This window comes from Mixophyes fleayi, chromosome 4 (assembly GCF_038048845.1).
Source record: "Mixophyes fleayi isolate aMixFle1 chromosome 4, aMixFle1.hap1, whole genome shotgun sequence".
NCBI classification, from domain to species: Eukaryota; Metazoa; Chordata; class Amphibia; order Anura; family Limnodynastidae; genus Mixophyes; species Mixophyes fleayi.
The window spans coordinates 59,896,361-59,918,184 of record NC_134405.1 but is presented as its reverse complement, the minus strand read 5'-3'; the positions used below and the strand labels follow the sequence as shown (position 1 = coordinate 59,918,184).

Sequence of the window (21,824 nt, the reverse complement as noted above, 5' to 3'; positions counted from 1 at the left end):
GTCTTTTACTGTAAATTTATATGTACAAAGAATTTGCTTTAGCTTACACGAAGGTTACATTCAGCACCAGCATGTAAATATCAATAGTCACACTTTATTTTTATTAATATTTTATATGCATTCTTGTAACATGCGTATTTCTATATTTAGTGGATGTTTGTTCTTGTTGTAGGTGAGCAGGTAATGGCCACGAGGAAAGTTTTGCAAGAGATCCCCATCTTGGCTCCACAGGATGAGTCGCAATCATTTCAGATATTAACAGAAGAGGAGACACCTGTTCCTTACAACAAGCAGATCTCCTCGCCAGGCAAGCTGCATAATAAGTACATCAGCAATGACGAGTCCAAAGAAAATATCTCTCCTGCTGAGTTTGAAAATATTACGAAGGAGAAAAAGAGTGAAGTGACTCTGCCAGAGAAAAGCAACACCAGCTATGTCTGTGATCCGCTAGCTGATACAACTGACCCGTACTCATCGGATGATCGGGAAATCCATTCTGGGTCATGTGCTAACATTGCTTTTTTGCAGCAAGAAAAGAACTCTCCAACTGCAATCGCAGCTGAAGCTGGGTCATTTCTCACACCCAGGAGGGATATAGAAAGGTCAGATCAGCTGGAAGCCTGTACTACGCCAATGGATTTTTCTAAAGTTACTGTGGATGACCTGGGGATATCTAGTGAAAGCCTTCTAAAGTATGCAGGTAAGTTGCAATTTATACAAAGGTGATTATACTTGTCTGTTTAAGCTACAGTCCTGGTTTCTGCACATTAAAACCCATTAATAAGCTCCCATGTGATCCAATCACTCTGACTGAGAGCCAAATGACAGATCTGACTGGCCAATTTGTCCACCCATGTGTTCAGCTATATTGGAAAAAAATCTGTTCAGCGCCTGTATGGCCAGCTTCTTGTCTCCAGGTACAGATCAGGGAAAGATAAATGGGTTCTGGAGAGCTCGGACTGTAATAATATGATGATCATAGCCATAAGAGAGAGTGACCGCTACCAATGTGTGTTATAACACAGACTGTCATATAGCCTGTCTTTGCAGATGTTATACTGTGTGTAGGGAGAGAGTCTCTGCAGATAGCATATACTGTATATAGCCGTTGTATAGTGACTGTCACTACGGTGTTTCCCCGATAATAAGACCTACCTTTTCCCTGAATGGTCCAAAATAAGCCCTAGCCCGAAAATAAGCCCTAGCTAAATCTCCATTTTGCCCAGTCCCTGCGCTACAATACAAAGCCCCGCGATCTGTTAAAGATTTAACAGTGGCATCCAATCACAGCTGCAGCGTCTCGCAGTGAGCGTGCACCCTCCCCTCGTTTTCTGTGAATGAGGCTGAGGGCGTGCCAGCGTTATTTACAGCAGGGCCGCGGAGGAGAGTACAGGAAATAAAGGAAAGTGAGGAAAAAAGAAAACCGGTAAGTATGGTAAAGTATATGTGAATTAAAATAAGCCCTAGGCAGTTTTTTTTTTTAGCCCCCCAAAAAAAATAGGACCGTATCTTATCGGGGAAACACGGTATATATATCAAGATCGGTGGATAGATGTGGTTGTTTGGCAGTCAAGGAAAACCATATTCATGAGAGTAATCGGTGCAGTTTCTTGCTCTCATTGACCAGTTGTGGGCAATTTGGTAAATCTGCCACATTGGCCAACAATATCACCACATTAGATTGTCAGGTAAGCTTTGGGAGGACGAGGATTTAGGGATGGAGATAAAATGGATTAGCAGTAAATGCTAAGCAATGCAAGCAGTCGGAGTAAAGCTGGGTACACACTACAGAAATTTCAACCAACTTTTTATGCCGAGCGATTTTACATGCGATCGATGGTCCGATCGCTCTGTCCATGGACTGCATACACACTAGCCTTGTTTAGGAACGATAAAGGGAAGAGCGGACGTCCCTTTAGCGACTTTTTACAGCCATGTTGTCGTGAGCAATGACTGTAATTTCGTACTCACTGTTGTGGATCGGTCGGAAGTTTATACACACTACACAACGGAAACGAGATTGGAACGAAAATATTAAACAGTACGACCAACCAAATGAGGCGACAATCGTCCATTTGGGCAGACTTTCGACCATTGTGACACTGCACACACTGACCCGACTTTTGAACGAGCGGTCGTATGTCGGCTGATTGAGCCGATTATTGGATGAAAACCGTGTAGTGTGTACCCAGCTTTACTCATGTATAGAAGTTAGACAAAGTCCTGCCAGGCAGCAAGGGCCAGTTCTGTATCGCAGGTTTGTGATTACTTATCACTATGGTGCAGAATGAGTTAGCCTCTATTCAGACTAAAGGCGTGAGCTATTCGTATTACACCTTGTATTACGTGACTTAATAAGATAGCTTGGTTTACACTTTCCTTGTGAACTAACACTAGGGGGTAAATGTATCAAGCTGAGAGTTTTCCGGCGGGTTTGAAAAACCAATCAGATCCTAGCTATCATTTATTTAGTACATTCTACAAAATGACAGCTAGAATCTGATTAGTTGCTATAGTCAACATCTCCACTTTTCAAACCCGACGGAAAACTCTCATCTTGATACATTTGCCCCATGGTCTGTGTTCTGCCTATATGCAACTGAACTTTACAGCACATGCTTCATTTTAGAAATCTTCATTTCTCTTTCATCTAATCTGGGGGACACGTCTACCTTGGGTATAAAGGGCTTGTTCAAATCACTTTGAATCTTGCAGCCTCTGTCTCCTCATAAAGCAGTTAGACAGGGGCTTGCCCCAATTATGAGTTCTATGGCATCTTGCTTTTGGCCGGCTTTACTTCAGACAGGAAAGCCATACATTTCAGACATCTCTTCTCAACAGTGCCAGAGACTCTATTGCTGTGTTCTGCTCATGAAGGTCTGTGGGGATAAGTCTTTTGTCTTTGTGATTTGGTTACTGTAAGGTGGTACTGGCTGTGTGGCCACTATTTTTTACACCTGTATCTGTGTCTGGTTTTCTATAGGGAAACTTTTGTGTTTTATGTATGTATGTATGTATGTATCTATCGTTTAGGCAGCAAGTGAACAGTCAGTTCTTGAAGTTGATGTATTGGAAGAAGGAAAAACGGGTAAGTGTAAGGATCTGAGCGACTTTTACAAGGGCTGTATTGTGATGGCTAGACGACTGGGTCAGAGCATCTCCAACACAGCAGGTCCTGTGGGGTGTTCCCAGTTTGCAGTGGTTTGTACCTATCAAAAGTGGTCCAATGAAGGACAACCGGTGAACTGGCGACAGCGCTATGGGCGCCCAAGGCTCATTCATGCACGTAGGGAATGAAGGCTAGCCCATCTGGTCCAATCCACCAGAAGAGCTACTGTAGCACAAATGGCTGAAAAAAATTAATGACGGCTATGATAGAGAGGTATCCGTACACACAGTGCATCGCAGATAGACTCAGAACTGTCAGAGTGCCCATGCTGAACCCTGCCCACCACCAAAAGGGCTTACTATGGCCAGGAAGCACTATGGGAAGAAGTCAAGCGAGCAGAGGTAGTGTAATGCTCTGGGAAATGTTCTGCTGGGAAACCTTGTGTCCTGGCATTCATGTGGATGTTGCTTTGACATGTAGCACCTAACTAAACCTTGTTGCTGACCCTTCATGGCAGTGGCCTCTTTCAGCAAGATAATGCACACTGCAAAAATTGTTCAGGAAGGGTTATAGGAACATGACAGAGTTCAAGGCAATGATTAGGCCTCCAAATTCCCCACATCTCAGTCCGATCGAGCATCTGTGGGATGTGCTGGATAAACAAGTCCAGGCCATGAACTCCCCACCTAGCAACTTACAGCACTTAAAGGATCTGCTGTAGGCATCTTGTTGCCAGTTAGCACATGACTCCCCCAGAGGTCTTTTATAGTCAATGCCATGACGAGTCAAAGCTATACTACACAATTTAAGGCAGGTGCTTTAATGTGGATGATCTGCATGTTTGTATATCTATCTATCTTCTGTAGATTCTCAGTCTACTAGGCGAAAATCAGTTCTGTATTTTGCCTGTGAGGTTAATTTTCTGAATGGACAGTCTGAGCCAGGTTCTCGTGTGCATCATTCGAGGCTGAGAACCGTAGCCCGGCATGCCTTGGGAAGATGCAGTCAAGATGGTCAACCTAGCCTGGGCGCAGTCGCTGGCCCAATTTATTGCTGAGTTAACGCTGCTTGCTGCACATCTTATGGAGTTATGTGACAATGTTCCTCCTATTTTCCACCCTCCCACCCACAGGCCTTTCACAGATTGGAGTGGTTGGCTGTACAGGAGGCCATCCAGTCCATGGTTTTCTCTGGTATGATTTCCTCGCTCCCAAATGAGCAAGAGAGGCTAGGTGTTTATTCAAACCTGCTTTCTGGAGTAAAAATCAGACGTCATTTCGACCCATCTTGATCCTGAAGTTCCTAAACACTTGTCTTTGAGTGGACAGCATCAAGATGTAGTCTTTAGTTATCAAAGGAGCAAGACGAATTTCTGGCCTTCATAGATATAGCTTCACATTCTGATCTGAGTGGGCCATCAAAGACTGTTCAGATTTGCAGTCGCAGATTTTCACTTTCAGTTCAGAGCATTGTCCTTTGATCTTAAATGGGCGGAACAACGGGGCTAGCAGTGGTACCTTACTTGGATGACCCCCTGATAAAAGCAGAATTGGCATCTTTTCTTCTGACCCACTTTTGGATAATAGCGCGGACCCTGGAATAAAATATCCACCCTCGTCCTAGCCCAGTGCATGTATCTCTTCGATATCAAGCATCAAGAAGTCTTTTAACATAAGAGAAGTTCCTCACAATACAAAAGCTGGCGAGCTCTCTCTTGACCATCAAGCAGGTAACAGTTCTCCTTTGCATGAAGCTCATTAGGAAAATGGTGCCCACTTTGGAAGCAGTGCAGTTTTACACGCTTCCAATCACTGATTTTGCAAAGCGAAATTCTAGCTAGGTCTAATCCACACTTGGCGACGTAATTTTTTGAGACTGTCACCACAGACCCATTGGCCTCTCTTTTGGTGGTTGAGGAAGAGAAATCTCAACAAGGCGCATCTCTTTTCCATCTGGGACTAGGCCATAGTGAATGCAGATGGCTGCAGGTGTTGGAGTGGTTACTCTGAATATGTGGCTACGTGGACCCAGGAAGAGACAAGGGTCTCCATAAACATGCTCAAACTCAACACTAATCTGTTACCAGCATTGTTTCTCCTGAAAGACAGGAAAACTTGTATTCAGTTTTGACAGTGCATGCATCAAGGGGGCACCAAGAGCCCTCTAGCGATGTAGGCCACCAGTATTATACTATGGGCAGAACAATATGTTTCAGCAATATCTGCAGTCTTCATCCCAGGAGTGGACAATTGGTATGTAGACCAATTGAACAGAGGTGCCATTCATCCTGGGGAATGGTCTCACCACCTCGTATGTGTTCCATCAGATATTAGAAAAAATAAGTCAGCCGGAGGTTGATATGAAAGCCTCTCTGATACACCACAAGGTGAAATGAACAAGAATAAGGAACCCGAACGGGTTCCTGGTGAAATCCATGATTTGATGATCAGCTGATATCTCTCTTCCTCCTGATAGCCGTCCTTCCTCTGTTACTGACTAATGACAAGATAGAAGGGGTTCCACCAATCCTAATGATGCCAGATTGGCTGAGAAGATCTTGGTACACAGACTTTCTGAACATGGTGGCAGAGCTGTTATGGAGGCTGCCTCTAAATCTAAATCAGTGCCCCCTTTTCCACCAAGATTTAGATAGACTGGCTTTAACGCCATGAAAAAAAATGAAGTTGGGCTAAGGCTCTTTCCAAAGAGATCATTCAGACCATCATTAAGCCCAGAAAGTCAGTCTTTGCAAAAATTATCACGGATGATTTACATTGCATGGTGCAAAAGAAAGGGTGTTCGTACCTCCTCTAGCTTGGCACATCTTCTATCTCTTTTTAAAGAGTGGTCTTCACAGTGGCTAGAGGCTTGCTTCCCTCAAGATCCAGGAATCTGCTTTATCAATTTTGTTTTCTCAGTCCTGTATATTCAGCTGGGTTATGTCCCACCGATGGCTCCTTGGGACCTAAACTTGATCCTCTTCACTCTGCAGATTTCTCCATTTGAGCTATTGGAATCTGTTGACATTGGATTACTTACCTGGAAAATGACAATCCTTCTGGCTATATCCTTCACAAGTAATTGGAGAGAAAGAACAGTAGTTGGTTGAGGCTAGGTGCACTATGGATCTATGTATTCATAATAGTATTAAACCATCCCCTTAAAACCTAACTTTTATTGGGTAAGATTAAAAGCGAAATATAGGTTGATATCACTCTATTAGTTTAAAATAAAAGTTTAAAACTGGGAGCACTGAGTGTTCTATACCTATATGTTCTGATCCCAAAGAACATATGGTAAGGATACAATAGATATAGATAATATGCAGATATGGTACTCAAGAACAGTGGTCCGTAATCTGCCACTGATACAAATATAATAAGGGTACCATATAACCAAGAGGTACAGAAACTGTAGTATTATGTAGTCAAATCCTACTCAGATCGTTGTATAGTCTCCATCTTGAAATCAATTGATATTAGATCATAACTGCTTAATGGTATGATAACAAATCTAAGCTTACATTACAATCAAGATGGATATCTGGCTGCTGCAATACACTAGGTACCTAATAGATACATACACTGAGGCTATCTTATAGGTTCCCCTTACAGAGTGCTCCCAGCGATAACACCGAAGCGCGTTTCGCTGTGTTTTTTTGCCTTGACTAAGCAACACACAGTGAAACGCGCGTCGGCGTTATCGCTGGGAGCACTCTGTTTGTTTATTTACTTGGAGAAGTTTGATAATGCAGATTTACCCCTATAACTCCAGAGCTAGAGGGGAAACTGTTAGGTAGTTGGCAATACACTACCCATAATATTGTTCTACACGGAGGTAACAAGCTGGTGTCTTATATTGACACTTACAGATTGATCCCTATTAATAATATAATATATTCTTTAGTTTAAAGAAAAAAAATTGTCTGTTGGTAGAGGGGTATGGAAAGGAAGGAGCTTCATATTCAAACTGATTTGAACAAGAATCAAAGTTGTGCTTACTTAAGCCCTCTATAAATCAGAATTGCAAAGTCCAACCTTCCCCTCTCCTCATGGTCAAATTGCCAGTTCCCAATGCTGGCCGCCAGTAGACGCATAATTATTTTTTTTATTTTATTACTTGGATCAGTGGATCCAAAACTTTCTTAGTTCAAGGCATCCTTAGGGTCTCTATAATTCTTTTTCAAGGCACCCCAAAGCCAACATTATTACCACCACCCCTGGGTGCGGAACCCCTGTGAGATCACCGCGCATCCCTGGGAGCCGCTGCGCACAGTTTGGGAGTTTGTATGTTCTCTCCGTGTTTGTGTGGGTTTCCCCTGGGTGCTCTGGTTTCCACCCACACTCCAAAAACATATTGGTAGGTTAATTGGCTGCTATCAAATTGACCAGTCTTAGTGTGTATCTTATGGAATTTAGACTGTTAGCACTAATAGGGCTGGGACTGATGTATGAGTTCTCTGTACAACGCTGTGGGATTAGTGCCGCTATATAAAAATGGCTGATGATTAGGAGAACCACTGACTTGGATAAACAAAGGTGGACTGTCCCTATAATCCCTCACCTTCGGTCACTGAAGGGGCCGTGCAGTTACTGCAGTACACGGCCCTGCCTTCTAACTGGCCGAAGCGGGACCCCCTTCATTCACACTATTGATCACATGCTGCCCATTCCGTTGAGCAGGCAGCTCGCGGCCACTTAAAGTGCGACCTCCCCCTCCCCCACACACTCCACCTCTACTTGGGTGAGGGGTACTTGAGCGCTTCTCCTCCTTCCAATAGAGGTAGGTTTTTTTGTGTGTTCCTTTCACAATGGTTCACAATGTTAACCTTTCTTTGCAACAAGGTATTACTATATTGATAATAAGGAATCTGTAGTTATTACACTGCCACCACCCGGCTACTTCTTAATGACAAAATTTTGAGGAGAACACTGGATTTAATGCAAGTATAAAATTCCTGTTTTTGGTGCTTTCTAGCTATTGTACTTTTGTGTTCTATTTCATGTGCAGGAAAATCTCCTAGTTCCCTGAGAAAATACCGGCGCAGATCCACAATTGGTGTCCGCGGTTCACCTGAAATGAACTTCCTCATTCGGCAAATTGCACTTCAGAAAAGCAGTAGAAAGAGTGAACCTGAGCCCCTGGTAAATATGATACCTTATTCCATAGCAATGTACAACAAAACATACACACACAAGATTAATTCAATAATTATAATTAATAGATGCTTAATTACAGTTAAGCCTTTACAATTTCAGAGAGAAGGGTTGAAGGAAGGATGCTGGGATATTGATAATTGGGAATGCATTCACTGTGATCTTGAGCTAAGGACATTTATTTAAGTATGCCGTTTTAGAGACTATGGAAGCTACCCACACACATAAGTCTTTTATAGACCAATGACAATATGTTTTGTATGAATTGCCCTGCAGTTGCCCCACACGGCACAGAAATTAAATTGATTGCAAAATAAATCTAGATTGCCCCATTTAGACGGAGATGGTCTTGTATTCTGCAGAGAACAAACACAATTTGCATTAGGATAACTATTTTCCAAGCCATCTGATCTCTATTCTATACAACATATGTTTTCCACACACACTGCAATATGCATATATTGATTTCACAGGATCCAGCAGACTTTAATGTTGAAGAAGGTTAATGAGTCAACAATAATAACCGTTGTTGGTGTTTGTTTTCCAGACAAATCCCTTTACATCTCCACGGAATTCTTTACTTCGAGACAAAATCTCTGCCTTTCGAAATGCGTTCCAGGCAGTTGAGGAGAGTGAAGAAAAATTGCCCTTCCCAGGATTCAAGAAGGAGGAAGAATTGCAGTGTGGAAACGGTGAGACGATAAACAACAATAACAGGAGCTGTTTGACTTTAACATGCATGAATTGGCCAATGGCATAAATGAAAACATTAGATGGATCGTTCCATGCTGTAGGTGTGAACACAGGATTGCTGTGAAGTGCACCTGTTGTCTGCACAGTGGAGGCAGCCAATATCTCTGTGTGTAATCCACTTATCCTTGGCCATCAAATATATTCTAAATCAGATTTAATGCGTATTATTTTTCTAAACTTATATTAAGTGCTCATCCAGATGGGCACCTTTTCTCAAAGTATTAGAGTACTTATCTGGAGGCCTGATGAAATAGTGCTCTATGGTTGCACGCTGTAAGATTACGCAGCACAATGGAGCGTGTAGCCCTATTTCTTAGCTGGGGAAAGCCTGGAAGTGTAGGAGTGAACTAGTTTGTTTTTTAAACTTTAATATTGGTCCGGGAAATGTCACTCTACCAAATAACATGGTTCATTAACTTGTCCATAATGAAGTCTATTTTTAAACCCAGATGGTAGGTGCATTTTAAAGATCTCTCTGCTTGGTGGTACTTTCTATCCAATTTGTTTGTATACTTGATGTCCTGTGCTTAAAACAGAAACTACAACGTGAATTCAGTATCTAGATTGGTAGTTGGTGTTGATAGCTTCTCATTATCCTCTGTAACTACTGTTCTGCAGGAAATGGAAGGAGGGAGAGTGCTGAGCCACCAGAGAAAAGGAGGAGAGAGTGTGATACTACCCAAAGTGTACCCAGTATATATTGTGCACCATTGATGATCTCACAGCCACTGGAAAACACACAGGTAATGTACTGTGTTCTTTTGTATACATAGTGTATATCACCTCTATAAGAGGTACTGATGTGTTCTTGGAAAAACATCAAATTTAGGGTCTCCTCCCCTCTCCCTGCTATCTTACTGCTATCTTGCTTCCAAAGCTGCATATGAATAAAGTTCCCCCATAAAGGAATATTTGCGGTACTGGTAATAGACAGTGAATTTAAGGAATTCTCCAGGGTTAACACAGTGCATTCTGGTCTATTCCTAAATAAACTTGTAATACTGAGCAGTATGGGACAAAGTGTGACACAAGCGATTATTGAGCATAGGAGGACAGCACGGTGGCTCAGTGGTTAGCACTTCTGCCAAACAGGGGTGGGGTCATGAGTTCAATTCTGGACCATGGTCTCATCTGTGTGGAGTTTGTATGTTCTCCCTGTGTTAGCGTGGGTTTCCCCCGGGTGCTCCGGTTTCCTCCCACACTCCAAAAACATACTGGTAGGTTAATTGACCGCTATCAAAAATTTACCCTAGTCTCTCTCTGTCTGTCTGTGTGTATGTTAGGGAATTTAGACTGTAAGCTCCAATGGGGCAGGGACTGATGTGAATGAGTTCTCTGTACAGCGCTGCGGAATCAGTGGCGCTATATAAATAAATGATGATGATGATAGGAGTTGGGAGTTAATTTTCTGTGTTCTTCATATTGATAGAATGGCCGTCAAATCTCTGTGCCAGAGAATGTCTCTGAAACTGACTGTTCTTTGGCTTCAGGATTGTCGACTGATGTCTCCAACGTGTCAGGTGAGAGCAGTGTTCTTCTCCTCTTTGTGCAATGGTAGGATGCTCTTCATTGTATCACCATGACTGAGACTAACCTATTCATGGACTTGGCAGATTAGGATGGTGTCAAGCAACTCTTGTCTTCATAATCACACCAGTGATTGGAATAGCATATCATTATCTGTCCATTTTATCCCTCATAATATTACTTGGTCGTGTGATGCTTATGCAACCATGTCACCTCAGGTGGTACTCGCATTTTGAACGATCAGGATTAGTTTAGAACCGTAATGCTCTAAACCTTTTAAATCTCTAATATGTTTTAGCTCATGATTTTATGTTTACTAGATTTGCTTTACAAAGTAGTTTTACAATTGTGCCCAATCCCCTTGTGAATCTCATAACTCCAGCTTTAAGATGCCATACATTAGGTGAGCAGGCAGCTTGTCCCACCGATCAAGCTGCTTATTGGGATTGGTGTTTACTTCTCCCTCTGTGTGCTTTATAAGATTTCTGCCCAATTAGGTATAACATAGTACTTGTAAGCTGGCCACACATATATTATTTTGTTTCCTCCTGCATCCAACTGGTGGACACTGGAACCATGTGATACAGAGGAGCAGGCAGGAGCTAGAGTACTTACTTTAAGAAAAAAAACTCTGAGAACTAAAAGCTCTTTGCCCACTATATCCCACAACCTGTAGGACCATTTTTTTTTTCTCAAAGTGCCTCAAAAGCAGGTCTCTTGTCTGTTGTGTTATTATTGCCTGGTATTTTCAGGTGCTGCTGAGGTAGCCGTGGCTAGAAGCCGGGTTGGCCCACACAGTGTGCCAGGAACTTAGTTGAGGTGGGGTTCAGCACCTTCTACTGCAAACCTCTCTCCACTTCTCCGTTTTCCCTAAAATGACCGCGGACACGTGCAGCTGCAGCCATAATGGCCATTCTGAACAATTCCACTCTTCTCTCACTTCACTGTGGTCTGTGGTTGGTCATCAGTGCTTGCTCATACAACGTTGTTACCTGCTATGGGGTCAGATGAGGTACTAAATGGAAATGGCTCATTTGCTGGAAACTGCTGGGTATAATAAGACAGGGAGCAGTTTATTGAACATGCTGGGTCCTAGGAGGGGGGTGACCTTATACCTATTAAAAATAAAATCTCATCCTCTACCCATAGTTACCACTGATCTGCTAGCCTGGAAAGTTTATAGAATATTGTTTCTTTCCCATCCTTTCCACAGTTGACTAAACCGGATAAGAAGTTCAAAGTCTCACGCACACATTTTTACCCTTTCTCTGGGAGGATAGGGACAAATTGGAATCTCTGCCGAAGGTGGATGCTCTTATCACGTTTATCAAAGACCACCACAATTCCTATTTTCTATTCAGTCAAACTAAAAGGTGTCTCGGATAGAAAATGTGAAGCCATTTTAAAATCTATATATTTTTGCTGGGGCTTCACTTAGACCCATCTTAGAATCATGCTGGGTTAACAAAGTTGTAGGGTTGTGGTCAGAACAGCTTTCAGAAGGGATGCAGTCAGGAAATAAAGATCAGAATTGACATGACATTGGTTAACTACATATGAGAGGCATCCGAGTATCTGGGAGATGCTGTTCTTGATGCAGACTCGGTGAGGCCAGAGTTTCGCACACTGTAGTGACCGTGTGATATACACTCTGGTTTAAAGCGTGGGAGGCAGAAGCATAATCCAAATGGATGCTTGAGTCCCTTCCATTTGCGGACAATTTCATGTTTTGGCACATACTGGATACATTTATTAGTCAGGCCACAGACGGAAAGAGCTCCTTTCTCCTGGTCAATGCTCTCAAGTCTAGCGGTTCTAGATTTCAGTACTTTCACCTTTTAGGAATACCTAGAGGTACCAGTTATAGAGCGTAAAAACACTGCCCCACATAGAGTGCAGCACAGAAGGAAACCGGTCTTTTCAGGTAAACGACCAGCCTATAAATCTTCAGAAAAGCAATCTGCCTGGTGGGCACACTGCCTACACTGTAGCACCTGTGTTGGGAGCCCCCCTTCTTCTCTTCAGGGAACCGTGGATGCTTTGGTGAAAGGAATCGTAAACCTTGGCTACATCATAGATCTTCTAAAGTCTCTAAATGTTTTTTAACATATTTATTTGTACAGCACCACAGATTCTGTAGTGCCTGACATAATCATACATACATGACAACAGCCATCCTAATAACAGGTATGTGGGTACAGTTGATAATACAGAATAATAAATGCTTTTATGCAATTAACCGAAAAAAAATAACATGGTATGCAGAAACAATTCAGCATAACGTATGACATATGAGGGCTGAGAGTGGACAAACATGAGACATCAGGTAGGGGACCCCTACCTATGATGGCTTTCCAGGGACAAAACAAAAAGACTTGCTCTGCAGGAGGCCATTCAATCTTTAGTCTCTATGGGGTGGTCCCACAATAGCTGAATAACTAAGAAAAGGTTTGAATAAAATCCTAGTCCTTTCTAACATTCTAGCTCATTTTGAATCTGAAAGCCCTGAATACCCATTTTTGGTGGTTCTAGATGGAGTTCCTGAGATTGGTCATAAACAGCATGGTTGAAAAACAGGTTTCTGTTCTGCATAGAATTCAGGGATGCATACCTACATGTCCTACCATCTAGGCGGACCACCATTGCCATCTAAGAATTGGAGTCTCCCTATTATCAATTTCAAGCTCTGCCTTTTTGTGCTGGTTACAACGGCAAGGATGTGCTCAAAGATAATGGCACCTACGGTGGTTCTTTTGAGGGCCAAGGGAGTGACGATTAACAGGTCTCCTAGGTAAGGGATAATTAAGACAGGATCCATGACCTTTCTCCCCTCTCATATGCAGATTGACGGCTTGCACCTTAGAGGCTCACGTGGATAATAAGTTACCAGAAATCCAACTTGGTACCTGGTCAGTGACTCATATTCCTGGATACTGCTCGTCACTAGACGTCAGAGGATATTCTTGCCACAGGACAAGATTCTCATTATAGAGATTAATAAAATCTCTATCGGCTCTCAAACAAACGTCTGCGATTTTTGCATGAAGATCTTGGAGAAGATTTGCTTGGTTCCACCGGAGGGAGTACCAGATCATGTTCATATCGAAGTGGAACAGATCCCATCAACACTTGTCCAGTCAGTTCATTTGATTGTCTCAAAGACTGTGTCAGTCTCTTCTCTGGTGGCTCAGAGTCTACGATCTCAACATGGGTCATCTTTTCACCATTTGGGACTTGGCTATCATAACAATAGACGCCAGCCTTCAAGGATGGGGGAACTGTTGATCTTCAGTGCTGTATAAAGGACCTGTAGTCTTGGGATGAGGCAAAGCGCCACATCAAAGACCTGGAACTAAGAACGATCTTCAATGCTCTAGTCAAAGCACAGTCTTTCATACGAGGAAAGGCTATAAAGATAGTCAGACAATGCCATGGCGGTGACATACATAAAGCACCTGGCAGGCACCAAAAGCTCCCTGAAGATGAAAGAAACCAAAAGAATAATCCACTGGGCAGGATTAAACTTTCTGTTGATCTCTGCAGTCTTCATACTATGGGTTGAAATCTAGTAAGTGTACTTTCTCGGTGGCATATCCGGAGAATGGTCACTTCATCTGGAAGTGTAGATGTCCACATGATGGTGTCTTGCTTTAACCACAAAGTTGACTGTTACTGCTCGAAACAAGGGATCCAAAGGCGTTTCTGGTAGATGCCATGCACTTTGGAACTTCCAGCAAGTATATCTATTCCCTCCGATAGCAATGCTTTCAAGGGTACTAAAGAAAGGTGAAAAAAATGTTAATGTGATTCTTTTGGCACAGGAGTAGCTAAAATCATCAACTATAGTAGTTCTCGGGTTGGTAGCAAGGCTATCATCGTGGCTCCATTTAAGACGGGATCTGATGGGCCGGAACTGTTTCATCACCTATCACCATCCATCATCAATCATCATCATCAGTGTGACTGGATCACTTATAAATAACTTATGGTATAAATTTATTTAAAGGAAATAGCGCAGGGCGCTCATTTATAAAATTGCCAATGCACTTATTTTTGATATTTTGATATAGGAAATTGTTATTTCAGAGACAAGGGTAGAAAATTGGCTTATTCTGTTTTAACTTTGCTAATGGAAATGCCTTATTTCTGATTAATATATCTGATACAATGAGCCTTTGTTTAGAAAGTCTGTGTATTGTGATGTGGGGAAATGACTTATTTGGGGTTTGTAGCTTTCTTTGGGATGTGTATTCTGTGACTGTCTGAAGAAAGTATTCATGTGAATTAGACTTTTTGACTTGCTAGATTTCTTGTGTCAAAAAAACAAGATGCTGGACATCACAGCGTTTTCTAGAATTTCACAGAGAAGTGTAAATATTGTTAGCTTTGCAATGCATGTAAATCCATGTTTGTGTAAACTTATTGCATCCTGATTCTAAAAATAGCCTGTTTCCAAATCAGTATAAAAAGCACTATATTGTACACTGAAATGTATCATTCTTCTTGTGTCATCTGACCTGATCGCTGGTACCTTCAACCAGTGTGAGAGCAAATAAACATCACTTGCTTCAAAGACCTGCTTGAAAACATCTTCAATATTGCTGTATTCCTGTGACCTGCAGATTAGACCTTATATCTAATCCGTTCTCCGGATGTTTCTGAGGTTGAACCCAGCTTTTACGGTATCGCCGCTCTGCCTGCTACCCTGCAGCTCTGGACAGTGTGATAGGCCATGGGGGATCCATCCACAGCACCCCTGATCCATAGTACGAGGTCAGGGGTACCAGCCCGGGTACACTCACAGCGTCGGTTACCCAGAAGTAACCCAGTACTGGATGCCGGTAAGGAGTCCAGTCGTGGCAGCATTTGTAAGCCCCTCCTACTGTGACAAGAGGGCGCATAGGGGATAACGAAAGGTGGCAAAGTAAGCCCAGCTGGTTCCCAGCAGCAACAGACAGGGTGGTATAGGTGGTCCATCCTGTCAAAATCATCAAAGATTTCGCTTTGCTGGCTTTAACGGCATGACTGTTGAAGCCATGATCTGTAAAACAAAATGCTTCTGACAGCGTGGTGGAAAGCATGCTGAAGGCCAAAAATTACCATATGATGTGGAAGATATATATTTGGTGCAAAAAGAAATATTTTTCCGATTTCTTCCTTAAGATTAGCCAGGTTTCTTCCACTTATGCAAGAGACCCTAGATAGTGGTCTGAGACTTGGTTCCTTAAAGGTCCAGGTTTCAGCCCTTCCAGAAGAAAGACATTGGTACCTAAAGTGCAGATGTTATTGCAGGTTGTGCTACATGTGAAACCCACATATATAGCTCCTTGAGAGCTAAACCTAGTTTCTGCTGCGTTGCAAACTCTCTCTTTGAACCATTGGAGTGGTAGATTGTAAGTTTCTTACATGGAAGACTACCTTTCTTTTGGTGGTCTCAACAGTGGGTTTTAGAGCTGGGAGCTTTGTGTTGCAGATCTCCATATATCTGTTCGTAGGACAGCCCTGTCCTCGTGATAAATAAGTCCTCACTTCAACTTAAGTTTGTATTCAGTTCCACCTCAATCAGGATATAGCTCTTCCAATGAAGGGGAATCCCTTCTCTTGGATGCCTGTGCCCTTAGGACGTACCTTTTTGATAAACTTCCAAGTATAGGAAAACTGATAACCCTTTGATCTTCTATGATGCGCAGAATGGTCAGCATCAAAGCAGACACTTGCTAGATGACCTCTGGGTTCTCTTTTTGGTAAATCAGTTTATTCCTTATTGATTATATGGCTTGCTTACCTTCATATCATCTGAAACTCTACCTCCAAGTTCCATTTCCCCTGTTGTTGACATTGCATCATCATTCAGTTGGTATTTTGCTTTCATAAGTGTCCTACTTGCATAATATTTTTTATTTTGATGTAGTGAATTTAGGTTTCACGATTTAGTCTATTCCTCATTACAAATTTGATTTACCCCTTTTGTGTTTGAAACCTTTGTATGGTTACCAGAAAGGCATACCTTTTTATTGAAGTCTAGAACTAAGATCACTGAAGAATATAGTAAACAAAGCTGGACCCAGATCTGATCCCTCATGTACACCACTCTTTGCCAGCCCTTCATCTGTAAGTAAGCTCTATCTACTGCCTTGGATCCTGTAACTTGTTTGACCCTGAATAGTCATATTTTTTTTTTTAAGTGATTCCATTAGTTTCCTGCTATTGATGTGTAATCCACAAATCTATAGTTATCATGTTGTTGTTCCATCTTTCCTATTTTTCACAAGGTCAAATAGGAATGTGTTCCTTCATTGGTCATTACAACAGCTTGGTGCCCATACCTTCTCCCACTTCTGACAGACTAACAGAGCTGGTGTTATTGTTTTAACTTGAGCAGAAGCAAATGCAAGAAAGACTTATTTTCTTGAGTGACTTAATAAAGCTGTTCTATTGAACAGTCATTTGATATATGTAAATTGTGACAATCATTAGGGTAGATAGTATAATATTGGCAGCTATGTTCATGGTGAGTCAATGAGACACATAGGTGTTATAGACCTTACAGGATTTCTTCTACCTCATAGGACAACTTCATAGAGTCTGTTATTCCTTCTCCATATGGCTTATGTCTGTGGTGTCCATTTGTCTGTTACACAGCAGAGGTGCAGATTGACAAGGTACCCACCATACAGAGATCTACAAGATGCCGTAAGAGGAAAGTGATGTTTGCAGATCTCCCTAGTCCTCTGGAACCTGACCAAGTCCTGTCCCAGAATCGGCTCCAGAAATCAGACAGCCACCCCTCCGACCCAGTCCTCCGTCCTGTGCTGAAGAAGACCCCCAGGAGAGAGTTCGTCCACTTCAGGGTGAGTGTCCAGTAAAAGACTCTGCAAATGTCTATGCCGGTCAGTTTCAGAGGCAGAATTGTATTAGTTTTATCTCTGTGAATGTTAGCAGGTAATACAGAGGTCATACCATACAGAAGTCATTCTATGTTTCATAGTTATGTAGATAAGAACACAAGGAGGAGTAAATGTTGTTAATTGCAGTGTGAGCTGGATGCTGCTACCACAGAGGCTTAAATGTCTTTCCATGTTTTAGCTAATGTGCCCAATGACCTCAATGGTCTTATTTTATATAAATACATATTTCAATACGCCTGGTATTGGGAACCCATGGGCTTAATCTAGAACATATTGTTTGTCTCTACTGTCTTTTTGCTCATTTATTTTTTATCTCCACAGATTGGGGTTGTAGAAGAGAACAGAGTGCTATTTTCAGTACAAGAATCCCCCCCTGACAATGGTGAGATACTGCCTTATCCCCAATATATGCATGTTCTGTTAGAAGGACCTACGGCTAGACTGTATTCAAGTTAAATTATATAATATAGTGTTTGACCAAACGTTTTATATTTCCTGTTATCATGATGCACATTAACAGTAGCTTATTGCCCTTCTTTCTCTAATTTTTTGTATACATTAAATATTATCAGAACACTTTTTGTTTGTTTTTTTAAATGTCTTATCAATATAGCAATCACATTTCAAGTCCTCATTCCCTCTGTATTAGGGTTTATCTATATATTTTTTATTTTTTTTTAAGTCAAGCTAGTATGCTATGCCCTACTTTCATCATCACCATTTATTTATATAGCGCCACTGATTCCACAGCGCTGTACAGAGAACTCGCTCACATCAGTCCCTGCCCCATTGGAGCTTACTATCTAAATTCCCTAACATACACAGAGAGAGAGAGACTAGGGTCAATTTTGATAGCAGCCAATTAACCTACTAGTATGTTTTTTTGGAGTGTGGGAGGAAACCGGAGCACCCGGAGGAAACCCACGCAAACACGAGGAGAACATACAAACTCCACACAGATAAGGCCATGGTCAGGAATTGAACTCATGACCCCTGTGCTGTGAGGCAGAAGTGCTAACCAGCTCTTCCTTCATTCAACAGAGCAGCCCCACTTAAAGCCAATAGTTCACATTAATTGGTGATAAGCACTACCTATGTTTGCAGCATAATGTAAAGTGACATGCTATTGAGATTATTGGAGACCCATGCAGCAGTTGAAATCAACTGCAACTCCATCAATAAAGCAGTAAAATGTTTGACTTCTCACATACAGAATACCTATATAACAACAATTTTAAAAGGTATGCATTATCATAATCTTATTATGTTGGTGTCCCTTTCAGTGAACATGACTATAAACTGTATTTAAAGACATTTCGAAAAATGTGAATGTAAAGGTGTCCATATCTTGGTAGAGCTTTATATATTTGGAAGGGGTCTTGTTCCTGGTGGTGGGTTCATTGTTGTGGGAAATGTATTAAATGGGTCAGTGGTTTTGAAATCAGGAGTGTGAACAGATTTTTATAATAGTGATGCTAATCCTGCTGATGGTAGGAGTAAGTGGTGGAGGCCAGACATATACAGAAGAGGCTGGTCTTCAGTTGCAGATGAACTAGGTGCACTGCTGGAAATTGTACATAACCGATGGTGAAAGATAGGCAGATCTTTTACATGTGTTATGCCTATTTTAGTTTTTTTTTCTCATTTGAAATGGTCCATCCTAGTGCAGATGTGTTCACAAATATCCTCATTTCCCTAGTACAAGTAAAAATACAATTTTAGATATTGCAGGGCATTATGGTGGAGTGGAGCATGTTCATTTTAAACCTCACGGATGTTGAATATTCTGGATATTAATTACCAGCTCCCGATCTTGCTCCATGGATATCAGTCACAGATCGTGGACAGGCAGTGGATACTGCTGTAATACAAGTAATTCACAGCAAATGCAGTGAATGCAATAAAACTTTGCACAAAATAAGACACTGACTTTAACAATATATATACTTGTATATCTGGCTATCTAGTTAAAATGAACACCTTTTAAAAGCAGAGTGGGACTATGTGTTATCTGCTTGGTAAAAAGAATTTACATTTTTCACTGCAAACAATTGTCGTAAAGTTTACTTTACTATTGTAGAGGAAAATGTACACTTCAAAAGCACTGGTACTGACTCGGTCAAGGAAAAGAAAAAGGTCACATTTGGAAGAGCGTTGAGCCCAGAGGTGTTTGACAAGACACTGCCGGCAAACACTCCCCTTCGCCGGGGGAGTACACCATACAACCGAGGCACTCCAGGTGCGCAAGAAGCAGTCTGCCAGAGTCCGTATCAGCCATTGCTACAGCCAGACTTCGACGACCAAGATGAGGTGATTGCAAGTTTTGCATGGTCTTGCAATTCTTTCTAATGTGTGGTGGGGATTCCTGGGAGTGTCCTGGAATGTTTGTGGGGTAAATATTTGTGCAGCTACAGGTAGGTGTCTGGTAGTGATCTGTGAGAATCTTTATTGGGTGCACTGGTCGACCAATAGTCCAAGCTTGGGCATAACTGGTGTGTGAGCGGGGCCTACTGCGTGTTCACTGGTCCGCAACCGAGAGATTAGTGCTTCATTTATAAACAAATATTACAGAGCATTCTGTCCTAAGCAGTTTACGTCCGAGAGATAGATGCAGGATAAGTTGATGATATGGGAATTTATTAATCATATTCTATACATAAAACTTTTCTATTTGTAAGGAAATGCATTTTAATTTCAGTGTCCTTTCTGTACTCAATACTCCTTTACTTGACACTTGATTTTTACACCAAACACTCTTACTGCAAAAACATCCCCTATTTATTGTCTATTCTACATTGTTTATTAGGATAATCTTTGAGAAGTTAAAAACAATGCTTTTTGATTTTTAGTAGTTGACCATTCACTACTTGATAGTTGACGTACTTTGCAATATCAGATGGTGCTATAAAATGACCCCTAAGGTTTTGGCTTATCTTTGCAGTGCACCAATTGAAGTCTGCGTTTGGTTTTATGTCATGACCGTGTATAATGTGTTTTTGGTCTAGGAAGAGACTCTTCAGCCGCTGTCACTTTGCTTTGAAGCGGAGAACACAAGCTGTGACTCTCCTGTATCATCGTCCTTGCCAGGTACTCCTTGCTTATACGTAAAATACCTTGATGATGGCCTATCTCCCTAGGAAGCTATAGTTACCAGAGTTTGTTTTCAGGGCACAACGATGAGATAATGCCTAGTGAGGAAGTGGAAGATGTGACATGTGAAAGCGGCTTAAGTGTGGAGAATGAACTGTCTTCTAACAAACCAGCAGAGGAGATCCCTACGACCGATATCGCAAATGGTAAATTAAGATGCATTAATATTCTAAGTGTAGCTTGTGGATGTTGGTTGCATTCTGGAACCAATGTACAGCCTCACATTGCCCATCTCTCCTCCATAGCACAGCTGCAGACATGGGTTCTATGGTGGTAGATAAATGGTTATTTCTGTTGACCGTGTTTGGTGTCTATATTGCGCATCATTCGGTCTATAATATCGTTCTATTTGTTTGTTTTTCTAGAAACATTTATCAGTCCAGTTCTGGATATTGTGCCGGCTGGTAGCAGAATGACCCGTTCCTTCAATAAGAGAAAGGTAATGGTTCATTAACTTGTTTGTGTGGTCAGAACATATATCTTAGACCAATATTATAATGAGTAACATGCATGACATGCCCTCATCAATGGTATGCATATGTTACACCAGTTTATTACTGCATAATAGGCATGTAACACATCTTCATTTGTTAGTACATCAGTTGCACTGTATTATAGACTATATCGCACTTGTTTCATTGTTGGAGTACAGCACTGGGTTATGGCACCTGCTGCAAGGAGTATTGACGCTAAATTAAAAAAAAAAGTGAACTCCTCACATGCAGACCATGTCCCTTGTGTTTTGTTTGTATTTGTTTTATTTTTATGCTATAAATGGCTTTCACTATATTTTTTTAAACCCTTTTTTGCCTTAGTTTTCTTGGGAACCGAGCAGATATTACCTGCTCTTTATTCCAAGCTCCTCGATCCACCTGCCACCAGAGCTCCTTCATTCCGGTGATATCCCAGATTGCTAGAGTCCCATATGTGGAAGGGGCAAGTGCTCTTACCCATGGTGTCAAGCTATCGGTGGTACATTGCTCGGAGGAGCTACGTTTTCCATCCCATACTTCATTCCCAGCTTGGTAGTGTTTCTGGCATTCTACTTTCATGGTCCCAGGGTGGTCTTGTAAGAGACCCCTGAATTCTTTGCATTAGGTCTCCTTCCCATTCACTACATTGTTCTCAAGAGCAAAGGATGAAATGAGCTCTGCTGTTCCTGATCAGGACATTGCGAGACACTGTTAATGTCAAGGACTCCATTACACTAGCAGATAAAGA

At 41.7% G+C, this 21,824-nt stretch overlaps 1 protein-coding gene across 2 annotated transcripts in view; it reads left to right on the top strand.

Moving 5' to 3' along the window:
• The window catches only part of CDCA2 (cell division cycle associated 2), a 33,288-nt gene that overhangs the window by 5,194 nt on the left and 6,270 nt on the right, over nucleotides 1–21,824 (top strand). Inside the window, exons 2-12 of one of the 2 annotated variants that reach the window (XM_075207189.1) lie at nucleotides 173–700; nucleotides 8,120–8,253; nucleotides 8,813–8,957; nucleotides 9,637–9,761; nucleotides 10,448–10,538; nucleotides 17,191–17,396; nucleotides 17,775–17,835; nucleotides 19,534–19,763; nucleotides 20,459–20,540; nucleotides 20,621–20,749; nucleotides 20,969–21,042. In XM_075207189.1, coding sequence (XP_075063290.1) covers nucleotides 184–700; nucleotides 8,120–8,253; nucleotides 8,813–8,957; nucleotides 9,637–9,761; nucleotides 10,448–10,538; nucleotides 17,191–17,396; nucleotides 17,775–17,835; nucleotides 19,534–19,763; nucleotides 20,459–20,540; nucleotides 20,621–20,749; nucleotides 20,969–21,042 — 1,794 coding nt within the window. In that variant the 5' untranslated portion in view covers nucleotides 173–183. Of the gene's footprint in view, nucleotides 1–172; nucleotides 701–8,119; nucleotides 8,254–8,812; nucleotides 8,958–9,636; nucleotides 9,762–10,447; nucleotides 10,539–17,187; nucleotides 17,397–17,774; nucleotides 17,836–19,533; nucleotides 19,764–20,458; nucleotides 20,541–20,620; nucleotides 20,750–20,968; nucleotides 21,043–21,824 lie in introns of both variants that reach the window. The other variant, XM_075207188.1, reaches the window with a different exon arrangement.